At 53.0% G+C, this 14,530-nt stretch overlaps 2 protein-coding genes across 2 annotated transcripts; one reads left to right on the top strand and one right to left on the bottom strand.

Moving 5' to 3' along the window:
* The first annotated feature begins 3,654 nt into the window (after window positions 1-3,654).
* On the top strand, window positions 3,655-6,198 carry LOC122381659 (cytochrome P450 2J4-like). Its single transcript, XM_043366080.1, has 3 exons — window positions 3,655-3,801; window positions 4,062-4,234; window positions 4,493-6,198. Exons 1-3 carry the CDS (start codon window positions 3,717-3,719, stop codon window positions 5,693-5,695), a joined length of 1,461 nt encoding a protein of 486 aa, XP_043222015.1. The 5' UTR covers window positions 3,655-3,716; the 3' UTR covers window positions 5,696-6,198.
* A 50-nt stretch (window positions 6,199-6,248) lies between these two features.
* LOC122381660 lies at window positions 6,249-9,201 on the bottom strand. The gene is made up of 3 exons (XM_043366081.1): window positions 8,656-9,201; window positions 7,568-8,340; window positions 6,249-7,095 (listed from the first exon to the last, which is right to left on the bottom strand). The coding sequence occupies exons 1-3, from the start codon at window positions 8,747-8,749 to the stop codon at window positions 6,853-6,855; spliced, it is 1,110 nt and encodes a 369-aa protein (XP_043222016.1). The 5' UTR covers window positions 8,750-9,201; the 3' UTR covers window positions 6,249-6,852.
* Between the last annotated feature and the right edge of the window lie 5,329 nt (window positions 9,202-14,530).

Below are 14,530 nucleotides of genomic sequence, written 5' to 3'. Positions count from 1 at the left end.
TTCTCATCGGATTTAGGCCACTTATTTTTTCGTCACAGCCCTGAAACGATAATTTTTTTTAACTAAAAAGAAAAGAAAAAAGAAATGGCAGCCCACCCAACCCGAGCCTTATATTACTTTGAAAACACTTCAAATTGCTTTTGTCGACCAGTTAGACCGCTCCGGGCCGGCGCTTGGCGCAGCCTTCGCGGGCTGGAAGGTGTCGGTTGGACTCCCTGCCGTTCGGCCCCTGATCAAGCTAGAGCTCGCGGAAAAAAACAAGCGTGTTGCCCGTGAGTGACGAGACGAAGCCTATGATACCCGATTTTAAGGTCCTTGGTCATTGGTTGACCTTCCAGGGCGGTGTTTCACGGTCGCGCTGACGCCTGACAGCCGCTGCCAGCGCATTCCGCGAGCTAAGGTCAACCTTCGGTAGTGTTGTGGGTTTGGCTTGTTGATGTCTCCATTGAAACCAAAAGTGTCATCAGTGCTGGCAGCGGCTGGTAGCGTGCCGTGAAACATCGCCCAGGTCAGATCACAGACCCAAAAGACGGGAAAATCAGGACATGTCAGAACCTCCTAAAGTAAGGCTGTAATAGTTTTGTTTTGTGCTGATCATGAATTTCATGTTAGTTTGGATCATAGATGATGTCTTCATGCGTTTAGGCCATGTCAGGGTAGGTCAGGTCAGGTCAACCAGTAGGGGTACTTTACTTATGGGCGTCCGTATAGCAGGTGTCCACTACCACTGGCAGCTACATACGAGTACGTAACATGATACGAAGGCATCAAAACTACTTCGTAAATGTTCAAATGGTTGCTAAATGCTAAATTCAAAATCAGCTAAACGAAACTATCCTATGAAACATGTTAAACTCGGAAAAGTGCACCGAGGTCATCAAAGGTCAATGACCTGACTTGACCGTAAGGTGACATTGACATCCACCCTAATGCATGTGAGCAACATCATATCACATGTTTGAGCGTTTTAAACCACGAAAAGACTGTAAACGCGCGGATAATGTGAGCCGACATACCTATACGCCGAATCGCGATTCCGGCCAAACATGGCCTCAAGCATGGCCAAATATATGGTGCGTTCGGAGAGGCACATTCCACGTGGAATCCGTTGAATATTCCATGCGCGCGGAATATTCCCGGAGATTGCCGCCGTTCAGAGAGATATGCCTCCGAACGCGGCACGGGGAATATTCCCGGGGACGGTGAATATTACATGTTCTCCGAACGCACGGATAGTCTCGAGAAATAGGCCACAGGTCAAAGGTCACTTGGGTCAGGGTCATGAAGTTTTCAGACTTTGTAAACATGAGAGTACGTAAGTTTCGTCGCGATCGGCTTCATGATAACTTACACGATAACTTCACACGTCGATCGAGAGGTAAAGTATGCAATAAGAACTTCTTGGGTGAAGACAAGACCAACACTTTTATCAAGCTCACATATTTTTAATGATACGGTATTTTCTCTCTACCTACTACGCTACCTTCTCACATTCATTTTTCTTAAGTGTTTTTGGGGACCAAAATATATGTTGCCCCCCTTTCAGGCTTGGGGGGCATGACCCCGTGGCCCCCCTGGATCCGCTAGACCGAAACTAACTAGGCCGTTTTCAAACGGTCTGATATTTCAGGTCATGGTTTGCAAACGGCCAGTGTTTTCAGGCTGTTTCATATGGCCTGACTGGACCAGGCCGTTTGCAAACGGACCAAATTTTCATATGGCCTGTAACATATATTCATATTTCAACATCTGTTGTAGCATCAAATGCTGATGAGGTGCACTCAAAAGCTGGAATTGGTCCTCGGATGCCGTAAGGACCCTTTTAAGAAATAAGTGACCCGACTGACCCCATAGAGATTGGCCTGAGCTCTGATCGAAATAAGTCTTTTACTGTTTCGCAGGAAGGGACAAAAAGGTCCCTCATATGCTTCTTGTGCAATTACCAAACAAAACAAGTTTTTTTCAACGCAAACTCAGTGAGTGTTCCTAAAAAATTTATTGCGCATATTCCGTGAATGAAAAATTGCCGGGTCATGTCAGGTCAGGCTGCCAGAGCAAGTTTATTAACTTGACAGTTGTCAGTTCAATCGATATGTATGCAATAAGACCTTCTCGGGTGACGACAAGACATGACGACACTTTATGAAGGAAGCTAGTAAGCCCGGTAGTTTCTCCATAGGCGCGGGAACCGGGGGGAGGGGCCAGTGGTGGCAGCTTGCCCCCCCCCCCAACTCTGGGGCCGTGCGGGCGGTTCCCCCACAACTTTCAGACGGAATACCGCCCTTTTTCGCCAATGTTTTCTTTTTTGTTGAAAAAGCCAAGGGATGAAAAATAAGTGGCCTAAAATCGGTGAGAAAACTAGATTTGGGGGGACCCTAGGTTGATCTCTATTATGGTGTGCCCCCCCCCCCCCCAGTCTGAAAGTAGTTCCCGCGCCCCTGGCTTTCTCTACGCTATTGAATCACGCTGCTGATTCTAGTAGGTATAATCTACTACGCAACACCTTCTTACATTAATTTTTCTTCAAGCGTTTTTGGGGGGGGGGGGGCAAAAGATATGTTGGCCCCCCCTTTCAGGCTTTTGGGGGGGGCCATGGCCCCGGTGGCCCCCCCCCCTGGATCCGCCAGTGACCCCCCTTGCCGTTTCGCCCCTGATCAAGCTAGAGCTTCGCGGGAAAAACGAGCGTGTTTCCTGTAACGAGAGGAAGCCGATGACCCAATTTTAAGGTCCTAGTAGGTCATTGGTTGACCCTCCAGGTCAGGGCAATGACAAAAAGTCGGAAAAATCGGGACCTGTTAGAACGTCGTAAAGTGTGGGTGCAATAGGGGTTTCGGGGTGCTGATCACGAATACCTACCATGTTAGTTTTGATCACAGATGATGTCTTAATGCATTTAGGTCAGGTCGGGTCAGCGCAGGTCAGGTCAACCAGTAGGGGTCCTGCCGGGCATTCGTAGTAGGTAGGTGTCAACCGCCTCTCACAGCTTCGCAACATGTTACGAAGGCGCCAAAACTACTTCGTAAATGTTCATATGGTTGCTAAATTCTAATTCATCTCCAAAAACTGGCCTAGTAACATGTAACTGTCGAAAAAGTGAACCGAGGTCATCAAAGGTCAATGACCTGACCTGACCTTCAGGTGACTTTGATACCCACCCTAATGCATGGGACCAACATCATTTCACATATTTCAACGCTTAAAACCACGAAAAGACTGCAAGCGCGCGGCTAATGCGAGCCGACATAGACGCCGAATCGCGATTCCGCGGCCAAATATGGTCTCGAAAAGTAGGTCACAGGTCAAAGGTCATTTGGGTCAGCGTCATGAAAATTTCAGGGTAGGTGTAAATTTGATCAACTTGAGGGTACTGAAAGTTTTGTCGCGATCGGCCGCTTTTCACGCGAGTTATTCGCGAAAAACCGAGGGGGGGGGGGTCCGTTCGACACCCCCCCCTACACGGATGAGAGTTATTGACGAATCTGGCGTAGGTCAGTGTATCGTGTCCCTCCGCCAGACCACTCGAGTGCTGACATAACACTTGACAGTGCGGCCTGCCCCCTTCGAACGAGGTCATCTCCCGGCGTCGCCGTCGTCGTGCCCGCTGACCTGACGACTGGTGTACCGCGGCGAGCCGCTGTTTACTGCTTACAGGGTGCAGCAGTGTCCGGCGAGGACGGCTCGCGAGCACATCTCCGCTGCCCCGCTGCCCGAGCAGCATGTCCGCCATAGCTTTGTTGGCCATTATTGTGGCTTGGTATGTGCTGAAGAGGATTGTGTCGTACCGTGGGAATTTGCCGCCCGGTGAGCATCCATCTGAACGTTGAATTCTGATTTCTGACACAGAACAGAAACAGAGGAGATCAACGAAATCTAAACAGCTTCTGTTCAAGGGCTAAATAACCCAGGGCCGTTGCTAGGCAAGTTTCGTCATGCGCGACGAATGCATGGAAAAGGGTTGGGACGCTCGACCCTTCGACCGTTCTCCCCGATTCTTACCAGACACCTCGAGCCATTGCTCTGTTTTCCGCCCCCACTCCTGACGCACCATTACACCGGGCCAGGTCCGGTCAGCATCCCTCTGCTGGGAAGCTGGGAGTTCATCCAGCTCTGTTGGACCGGTGGTCGCCTCGAGGACCTCTGCCGACGACTCGGGGCCAAGTATGGACCCATCGTCTTCTTCAGGATCGCTCTGGATACGCCCGTGGTCGTCATCCGCACATATGACGCTCTTAAGGTACCTACTGTGCGGCCATCGGCGCTACCGTTATCAGGTTGTTTTTAAAGGAGCTTATTTTGAGCTTGAATGATGCTGCCTTTACATATAGGGTCACTGGTTGTCCTGCAATTGTAATTGCGATTCAGCCATAAAACTTTACCACAAGTCTAAGCAGATCATGAAACCTAAATGTTTGATTTAAAATGTTATGTGGATAATCATATCTAGATAATAGAAACATCCGATCTACAAATGTTCTGCCTTATGCATCCACAGGAGGCAGCCAAGGATGTTCGTCTACACGGGATGACCGGGACTTACCTGAATCGTCTGGCCGGGCATTGGGACAACCTCGGGGTGAGCTTGGCCGACGGATCCAAGTGGCAGCACAACAGGAAGTTCATCATCCGCACGCTGGGTAGACTGGGCTTCAACAGAAACAAACTTGAGACTCTGGCCAGCGCAGAGTGCTCCAAGCTGGTCGAGGACCTAGTGGAGTTGAAAGGACAAGTGGTCAACATTGAACGGGAACTTACCGGAGCCATAGCAAACGTCACGCTTAAGTTCATCATGAACTTTGAATTCGAGTCGCATGATCCTCGAATTGGCGAGCTTAAGGACGCAAGCTTTCACATCGTAAGACTTTTGGCAAATATTCAGTCTCACCTGGACTTCTTTCCGTGGTTGGCACACTTCTCCAGTCAGAGATCAGACGTGAAAACATTGGCTAGATCCCTGGACAAGGTGAGCCACTTCATCAAGGCTCGAATCGACGAACATATCGAGACGCTAGACGAGGCTCATCCCCGGGATTTTATCGACGAGTACCTACTGCAAATCCCCAAGGCGGACCACGACACCTCCATCGAAAACCTGCTGGTGATGCTAAAGGACCTGCTACTGGGCTCTCTGGAGCCCCCTCCCATCGCGCTCTCCTGGACCATCCTCCTTCTGGCGAAGCACCCGGAGGTGCAGGAGCGGGTTCGTGCCGAGCTGACTGAGCTCCTGGGAGACCACCGTGCCCCGACGGTGGAGGACGAGCGCCAGTGTCCCTACACCCAGGCCGCCATCGAGGAGACGCTTCGCTTCGTGACACTGACACCCATCAACCGGCACTCCACCACGCAGGGCGCCACGAGCCTGCGCGGCTACCACATCCCTGCGGGCGCCATGGTACTAGCGGATCAGCACTCACTGCACCATGACCCAGCCGTCTGGGGCGACCCGGACGTGTTTCGACCGGACCGCTTCCTAAGCGAGAACGGCGCCAAGCTTCGCGAACAGGTGCGGGCGTTCGGCTTTGGGCCTCGCGTCTGCTTGGCAGAGGCTCACGCCCGGAGTCTTCTGTTCGCGTTTTTGGCCGGTCTGCTGCGAAGGATCGAGTTCCACCTTCCAGAGAAAGGTCAGGTGGCCACCATGCCTGTGCATCAAGTATTGTCTCGACCCAGTGAGACGCTTGTGGTGCCCTTCCCGCGTTAGTGGATGCGTGACGCCGGGATACATGCTTGTGCCGGTGAGCGACGAACTGGGCAATAGCAATAGTTATGGCCGTTGTGTTAGTTGTACCATTGTACCAGTTGGACTTCTGGGCTCTACTAGCGGGAAGATTGTTCAGTTTTGTTTAAAGCTGATCCGTCTTTGCGAGTTAAGCTGGCTATTTATATATTCATTACCTTGTAAAAGAACAAGCTTCCGACGCTTTTAATTTGATGACGGTCAATATTCAGTGGTGTGAAAGTGGCTAGTCAACGGTCGATTAGATTGTTTGGTGCAATGTAATGTAAGGTAGTTCCATGTCCAGAAGCCATTGATAGGTATTGATTTCTTTTAACACACGACGCTTTTGATTTTTGAGGTCAGTAAACGTTCACTAACGCCAAGCATTTGCGATACTCTCCATTGGGAAGAAGCGTCTGAAGTGCGTGCAGTGAGGTGCTGTTATAACACGCGTTTGTAAGAATAAATAAATCGTACTGACCATTGCTCTCGTTTGGTTCGTTTCGCTTATATAAGTACGAGTTAGTTTCGTCTATTTATTTCGTTGGCATTTATTTGTTGTATATTGAGCAATGAGCATGACCATCACTTTAACATACGATAACAGCAGACGTTCTCATAACATCCTATGGTTACCTGGCAGCATTCAACAGGAAACGACATCGGCATCATTACACACGTTATTCCCTTTATTCCCAGAACTGTCCATCTTTAGGCAGCACTGATAAGTGATCATCCTCCCTGCTTTAGGACGACGGCTAATCCAGGCAGCCGGCACGGTGAAGGCAGTTTCAGAAGGAGCATTTACCCCGGAGAGACTGAGAGGCTGAGAGGCTCGTCCCACTGTCCCAACGGGACGGACTCGGCCACAACAGCGCACTGCTGGATGTTCAAACCAATCCAATTTCCTCTTCTCTCATCTCGGGGCTCTAAGTGGTCGAAAAGCTGAAACGGTCGTCCTCTCTCCCCAAAGAAGCCATCACAGTTCAGAAGAACGATCTTCGCCCGTCGCCGTCTGAGATGTTGGTGGAATATTTCCTTAAATGGAAACATCTTTAGCAGTGTCGTTATGCAGTACAATGAAAGCCACACCATTCAACACATTACCCGCAGTCACAATTTCCCACCCGCTTCCTCTGTTATCCCCTGCAGCAGTGACCCGGCTCCCGATCTCCATCCACTTCACACAGAATGTCCAGCAATTTAGAGATGAAGCGCTGACGGAGCGCCGGCCCCGCGTGGATCTCGTCCTCGCACTGGTCGAACGTGTCCTCGATGACGGCGTCTGTGGAGACGTTCAGCTGTCGCACGGGCCTGCAGACCCGCTGCGCCACGTCCATGGTCTCTGGCAGCATCGAGGACCACACCGCCAGCCGAGGGACCTGTAACGGCGGGAGGGCGGAGCGGCGGTTATAGTGGTGGGCCGGGAGCGAGGCTGTGCTGCGTGCGGAGTCGGGCACTCAATGGGCAGCCGAGCTTTTACACTTTACAGTTATGCCCCAGGTCAGAATTTGACAAGACAGACAAACAACGAGAACTTTCTTTTGACAATAACCTATGGTCTTTTTAGATGCACTGATTTGAAACAAACACTAATCGTTTCACGTTTGACCTAAACAGAGAAAATTAATTTGCTCCCCGCAGTGAACTGATTGGAAGAGATCTAGCAAAGGTTACTTGTTCACATGGTTCGGATTATAAAAAAAAACATTTTTTTGCAGCCTATAGAAGTAATAGCAATCAAACTTTACCGGTAATCCTCGACCGCTTCGACGCCTGGCCTAATGTACCGAAGTCCGAAACCCATAACGCGTTTTTTATATCACAAATAAGACATCTCCAGCCACGACTCACCTGTCTTTGAAGCTCGTAGAAGAACGGGTGCGACGCGGTTATCCTTTTCTGATAGTCCATATCCTTTTTGCCGAGACCGAGGGCATCTGAGGTGATGGCCTCTTCGAGCCTCCAGACGACCGTCACTAGCTCGGAGAGCTCGCGCAGCACGGCACGCAGCTCGGTCACGTGCTCGCCCAGCTTGATCATCCAGGCGGTGGGCGAGTTTTCGATCACCACTAGCTGCTGGATGCGCATTTGGATGTACCAGAGGCCGCCGTTGAGCACCACGAGATCCGGACAGGCCGGCGGCCGCGCGCGGCACTCGGTCGCTATCGCCCGCAGTTTCTGCACGAAGAGTGTGTAGAGGAACGGTCTGCGCCAGAACTCGACGCTCAGTACGTCACTGGTCAGGATGTTGCTGCAGAATTTTCCACGGATCGGACACATGTCGCGCGTGGCGAACAGCTGAAAGTCGTGCAGCGGCCCGGGCGGCACGTCCGCGGCGCTGATGTCCTCCGGCTTGGGCCCGATGGAGAGGTGGACGAACTCCTTCAGCTGCTCCTGCAGGATGCGGCTGCGCGAGTCGCCGATAAGGACCAGCCGCGCCGGCCGTCCCAGGCGCGCCGCGCGCCGCCGCAGACAGCCGCTCGCCTGCTCGGCGGTCTGGGAGTCTGAGTGACACGGGTCTCGGATGGTGTGGAAGTGGTGGTCCACGCAGCCGAGCAGCGAGGAGTCCAGCTGCAGGATCCGCAGGCAGCCGGCCGATGGCCACCCGCTGACCGGAACACGATCTGGCGGCGGGGATAACGGTTAGGTTATCGTCATCAGACAAGCTCGGGTGCCGTGCAATTATGAGTGCGTGCCTGCCCACTGTTAGTTGTAAGGCCTCACTTATTCAATAATTTTGAGATATTTATGACTGAAAGTATTTCAGACTCACAATACTCGGCATAGGGCATTGCATTGTTCTATGACCATCTTTTTTTTCAAAACAAAATTCCATCGCCTCTGTACCTAAATTATTGCACAGCTGCCACGTCAAATTAATGTCACAAATGCATGTTCTGGGCTCTGGCTATAATCATGATGGTCTTCAGGATACTCACCTGAATTCAGTCTGACGGTGCAAATGAACCCCAGCACAGCCAGTCCACAAACAGCGTAGAACAGCTTCTGCTGTCGTTTCAGCCCGACGGCCATCGAGCTGGAGCAGCTACAGCCGTCTCCACGCCGAGCTGTTGCAGCTCACCAGACTGCTGGCTTCTCTTCAGATCACCAGAACACGGCAAGATCCCCAGAGTTTTTTTTTCAGCTTGCCGCGGGCGCATGGACCCTTTCTTCTGTCGATGGTTCGTCACATCACTTCAAGCCATCTAATCACAGCTCCAGCCCAGCCCTTACCACAGCACCTTCATAGTCGACACACCAGTCTCTTCTGACCACTGACCACCGAGAACTGAGCGCACTGCTGAGAGCCGACTGCTGGTCACTGAGAGTGCACGCGGCGCCGTCCACCGGTGTGCCGCAGCCGCGGGCGCCTCTGCACTCACCGTGCAAGGGTCAGTGACCCATCTCCGGACCGGCGAGAGGAGAGCAGAGACGGCAGCGCCGACCGTGGCCGTGAACCGAGTGTTAGAACCGCTCAGCAGTCAGCACTGCAGCGGGGAAGGTGATTTCTGTTGTGAATGACCGCGAATTCTTTATTTCAAAGGACTCTATGCACGTTTGTTCAATCGTCAAATGAAGCCGAGACTTCTGATGCTTTTAACATTCATCTCCATTTGGCATTTAGATTCATTGACCACTTGTACCATTGTGATTGTTGGTTTGATGCTTACTCAATTCTAGATGTCTTTTTTAATAAATGCACACTACGAACGGATTTGCGGACGGTTCTCGATGCAAAATCAGCCTGCCGTTGCACTCATGCTGCATACCTAGATAGGTATCTTACTTTTCATACGCTTATGTTATTTGCGGTAATCAGGTAATAATTGTGTTAGCAATTCTTTTATTACGAATGACGTTAGTAGGCATGCACCGTTGTCTTGTCACAATATCTAACTATATATAGTCTGTAACATTCAACTATTATAGTCTTCAACTATTATAGTCAGCTACCCTGCAGCGGTGCGCGGAAACCGCAATGCCTACGATACTTGAACATTCGACGCATAGATGTCGCTAGTATCGAGCCCCTGAGGGTATGCTGTACCGCAATACAGTAACCCGACTGCTGCCAATTAGGGACTTTAAGGCGCGATTGGAAGGTACCTATGCTTCTGAGCAGGAAATGGGATTGCGTCTCGCTTCGTGCGAGTGCGATGAAGCCACTGGCGGATCCAGGGGGGGGGGCCACGGGGGCCATGGCCCCCCCAAAGGCCTAAAGTGGCCGGTTTGGCCCCCCCAAAACGTCCGAAAAAATGCTAAGAAAATATACCTTGAAGGAGGTTTTTAGCCACTTGGTGAAGTAAAGCTTTCCACAGCATAATATGGAAGCAATATGGTAGCAGTGAGGGTCAGTCAAAAGTTGCGCGAGAGGAGTCGACCTTAAAAAAAGACTGTTGTTGGCACGTGTTTATGGCGCGGCAGCTGGTAGTTGGCGGTGTTTCGCGTGGTGTGGCATCACTGGCCGATCCAGGGGGGGGGGGCACGGGAGCCTGAGGTGCCCCTGACAGGTCCATGGTGCCCTTGCTAGGCCTGTGGTGCCCCTGGACCCTGGCAGGCCTGTGGTGGCTCTGGCGGGCCTAGGGTGCCCCTGCTAGGCTGCTGATGCCCCTGGGACCTGACAGGACTGCGGTGCCCCTGACAAGCCTAAAGCGCCCCCAACAGGCCCGTGATGTCCCCGACAGGCCCAAGGTGCCCCTGCGTGATGCCGTGATGCCTGCGAGGCCGGCAGGGCCCCTGACAGGACCATGGTGCCCCTGCGAGGCCGGTGGTGCCCCTGGCAGGTCTCTGGTGTCCCTGACAGACCTGGGGTGCCCCTGACAAGCCTGTGGGCCCCTCACAGGCCCGTGGTGCCCTTGCTAGGCCTGTGGTGCCCCTGGCGGGCTGGTGGTGCCCCTGCTAGGCCGGTGGTGCCCCTGACAGGCACCACCCGGGCACCAAGGGGGGTCATGACCCATGTGGCCCCCCTTGGACCTGCCACTGATACATAATATATTGATTTGTAAAGGCTACACCGGTGGTGCCCCTGGCAGGCCTGTGGTGCCCCTGCTAGGCCCCTGGTGCCCCTGGGCCCTGACAGGACTGTGGTGCCCCTGCTAGGCCTCTGGTGCCCCTGCAAGGCCGGTGGTGCCCCTGTAAGGCCTGTGGTACCCCTGCTAGGCCTCTGGTGCCCCTAACAGGCCCATGGTGCCCCTGCGAGGCCGGTGGTGCCCCTGGCAGGTCTCTGGTGTCCCTGACAGACCTGGGGTGTCCCTGACAAGCCTGTGGGACCCGTCACAGGCCCGTGGTGCCCTTGCTAGGCCTGTGGTACCCCTGGCGGGCTGGTGGTGCTCCTGCTAGGCCGGTGGTGCCCCTGCTTGGCCGGTGGTGCCCCTGCTTGGCCGGTGGTGCCCCCGGGCACCAAGGGGGGTCATGACCCATGTGGCCCCCCTTGTATCTGCCACTGATACATAATATATTGATTTGTAAAGGCGTTATGGCTTATGCAATATGCAATTGCAGGCACTTGGTATCCCTCACTTATCCCTCATTGGGGGCTCTGGCAGGCTCCTGAGGGCCCACGTCTATCTCCATTCTCCGGGAGCCCTAGACGGGCTCCTTTGGGTCCTTTCAGTCCACTACAGCATAAGAGGTCTCCACGCAAGTCCTATACATCTGAGGGCGTACCCTGACGTCTGAGGTACCCAACTGCAGCTCCAATGGTGTCTTTCACTGGCGGATCCAGGGAGGGGGCATTTAGGGCCATGCCCCTTTCCCAGAGGCCTAAAGTGGCCCGTTTGCCCCTCCCCAAACGATAATGAAACATAGTTCAATCAGTGCGTGGCCCAGGAGCCGAGTTAGACTGGGGGTGTTTTACCACCTCCCGGCCCGCAAAGGGACCCAAGAACTGACTCGAAGCGGGTTAACTGGTCGACAAAAGCAATGGTAAGTGTTCACAAAGTAATATAAAGGCATGGGTCGGGTGGACTACCATTTATATATTTTTCTTTTTAGTTAAAAAAAATTAATAGTGTCAGAGCTGTGACGAAAAATAAGTGGCCTAAATCCGATGAGAAAACAGGATTTGGGGGTACCCTAGGTTTGGCTCCGCATGAGTTGGCCCCCCCCAAAACGCAAGCCTGGATCCGCCAGTGGATGAAGCTGTTGGCGAATGAGCCTAAAGATCGTAAGGCTGTTGGAGACTTTGAGCTGGGAGTGTGGGCCATCGCGACCGGTCCATGGTAACCCATTTATCTACTGTAAATTTGTGACTGTATCTAAATATCTATTTTATAACGATCATGACGAATCTATTCCATGACGCGCCCGGCGACACACACAATCTGGCGAATCTGGCGAAACAGATGACACCAAAATGTCAAACGAGGGCCCGGCCCATGCCTTCCTCGCTTAGTGGGTATAGGTATTGTTGCGATAAAATGTATACATATAGGCTATAATAGGCACTGAATATGACCGACACATATAGGTAGACGTACTTGCCTAACCGGAAAGTGTACCTATACCTAATGTCTTAGAACGATCTTCGTTATGTTTCATACTGTCACGGGTCTCAAGTCATTTCAGCTGTGTTTATCAGCATTATTAGGCTCCTAAATACTCAGCATATTGATATAAATGCAGGTGCAAATAGGGTTATGTATTAGAGTCAGGGCCTCGGCCAAGGAATTTTGACTACTGGGGCAAATCGTCAAAGTGTGTTGGCGCCCTGCTGGGGGAGGGGGGGGGGTGTTTGAACACCTGCGGTTTTTCCTGCGGTTTTTCACGGATATCTAAAAAACGGCGGCGCTCCATCATCCATCAATTCTACACGTGTTGTAAAAATTTCACACCAAGGTCATTCAAGATCAGGTCACCAGGCAAGGGCGCACACAAGGGGGGGGGGGGCACACGGGCCCGTGCCCCCCCATTCGAGTTGGGAGGCCCAACTCGAAGGAAGGGGCCCATTTGAGGCGGCCGAAGGCCGCCTCAAATGGGCCTCTAACTAATCCTTAGACCACCGAAGACCGTGTACAAAGGGCCCTCAAATGGCCTTAAAGGGCCCTCAGATGGTCTCAAAAGGCCCTCAGATGGCCTCGAAGGGCCCTCAGTTAGCGTCATAGGGCCCTCATCTGGTGTCAAAAGGCCCTTAGATGGTGTCAAAGGGCCCTCAGATGACCTTAAGGAGCCCTCAGATGACCTCAAAGGACTCTCAGATGGCCTTAAAGGGCCCTCAGATAGCCTCAAAGGGCCCTCAGCTAACGTCAAACGGACGTCAGAAGGCCTTAAAGGGTGTCAAAGGTCCCTGAGCTGGCGTCAGAGGGCCATGCCCTTGCGTCAAACGGCTCTCCGAAGGCTCTAAAGGGTCCTTTGCTGTTGACAGAGGGCCCCCAGCTGGTGCCAAATGGCCATCAGAAGGTCTCAAACGGTCCTGAGCTGGCGTCAAGCGGCCCTCAAAGCCTCAAGGGGCCCTTAGAAAGCCTCAAGGGGCCCTTAGAAGACCTCAAGGGCCCTCAAAAGGCCTTAAAGAGCGTCAAAGTGCCTTGAGCTAGCGTCAGAGGGCCCCCCAGCTAATGCCAGAGGGCCCTGAGCTAGTGTCAAACTTAAAGTGCCCTTAGCTGGTGTCAGAGGGCCCCAGTTGGTGTCAGAGGGTCATCCATTGGCGTCTAATGGCCATCAGAAGGCCCAAAAACACGATCCTCAGCTGGCGTCCAACGGTCCTCAGCTGACGTCAAGAGGCCCTCAAAAGGCCTCAAAGGCCCCTCGACTGCTCAAAGGGCCCTTAGAAGGCCTCAATGGGAACTCAAGAGACGTTAAACGGCCCTCAAAAGGCTTGAAAGGGCCCTCTGCTGATGGCAAAGGGCTCGCACCTGAGTCAATAAGAGCCTTGTCAAAAAACGGACCTGAGAAACCTCGCCGGCCCTGGTTATCTGCGGGACTCCTACACTTACCTGAATGGCCCCCGTTTACTGAGGGGCCCTGGTTATTGATGGGGTCCCTGGTTACTTAAGGGGCGCCTGGTTACCAGAGGGGCCCATGGTTACCTGGTGGGCCCCTGATCAATTGAAAACCCCTGGTCATCTGAAACGCCCCTGATTACCTAAAGGGTCCCTAATCACTTGGATTCAGTGACATAGCAAGGGAGCGAGGGGGTACGTGCCCGTTCTCGGGTTTAGGGTTCCTCTCGAAACCGAGGGGCCCTGCGGCGCCAGTTGGTAGCAGAGGGTTCGCGCTGGCCGCACTTCAACTCGGAAGGACACCACAGGGCTTGTGGGGGCACGTTATTGGCTCCTATGTAGCCACAATTATCTTCATAAAGGCCCAATGCCGGTTTCTGAGAGACCTCGCCGGCCGCTCAGGGCCCTAATAACGGCCAACGAGGGATTGGCTGCTATGGCTCCACATCCGTCTGTGATAGACACACGGTCCACACCAGTGTTTCTAAAGGCACCCACAACGGTAACTGCGAGGCCCCTCGCCCCACCTCCAAGGGACCCCCACCAGCGCATCTTAAGGGCCTACATCGGCGGCTCTGAGAGTCCCCACACCGACGCCTCTGAGGGCCACGTACCAGTGACTCTGAGGGCCTCTTACCAGCCTCCGAGTGTCCTTGCCAGCCTATGACGGGCCACTTTCCACTTGCAGGCCATTTTGCAGGGCCACACACATGCCAATGATGGCCCCACCTAAGCCCTAAGACCCCGCAACGGCGCATGTGAGGACCCAACACCAGCGCATCTGACGGCCTTTCACTGGCACCTCTGAGCGCGCCACACACCGGTGACTCTGAGGAGCTCGCTCGCTTCGCTCGCTCGTAAAATACCATGTAAATTA

The sequence above is a fragment of the Amphibalanus amphitrite genome, unplaced genomic scaffold (genome assembly GCF_019059575.1).
Source record: "Amphibalanus amphitrite isolate SeventyFive unplaced genomic scaffold, NRLGWU_Aamphi_draft 000124F_arrow, whole genome shotgun sequence".
NCBI classification, from domain to species: domain Eukaryota; kingdom Metazoa; phylum Arthropoda; class Thecostraca; order Balanomorpha; family Balanidae; genus Amphibalanus; species Amphibalanus amphitrite.
This window is presented reverse-complemented; position numbering and strand designations above follow the sequence as displayed.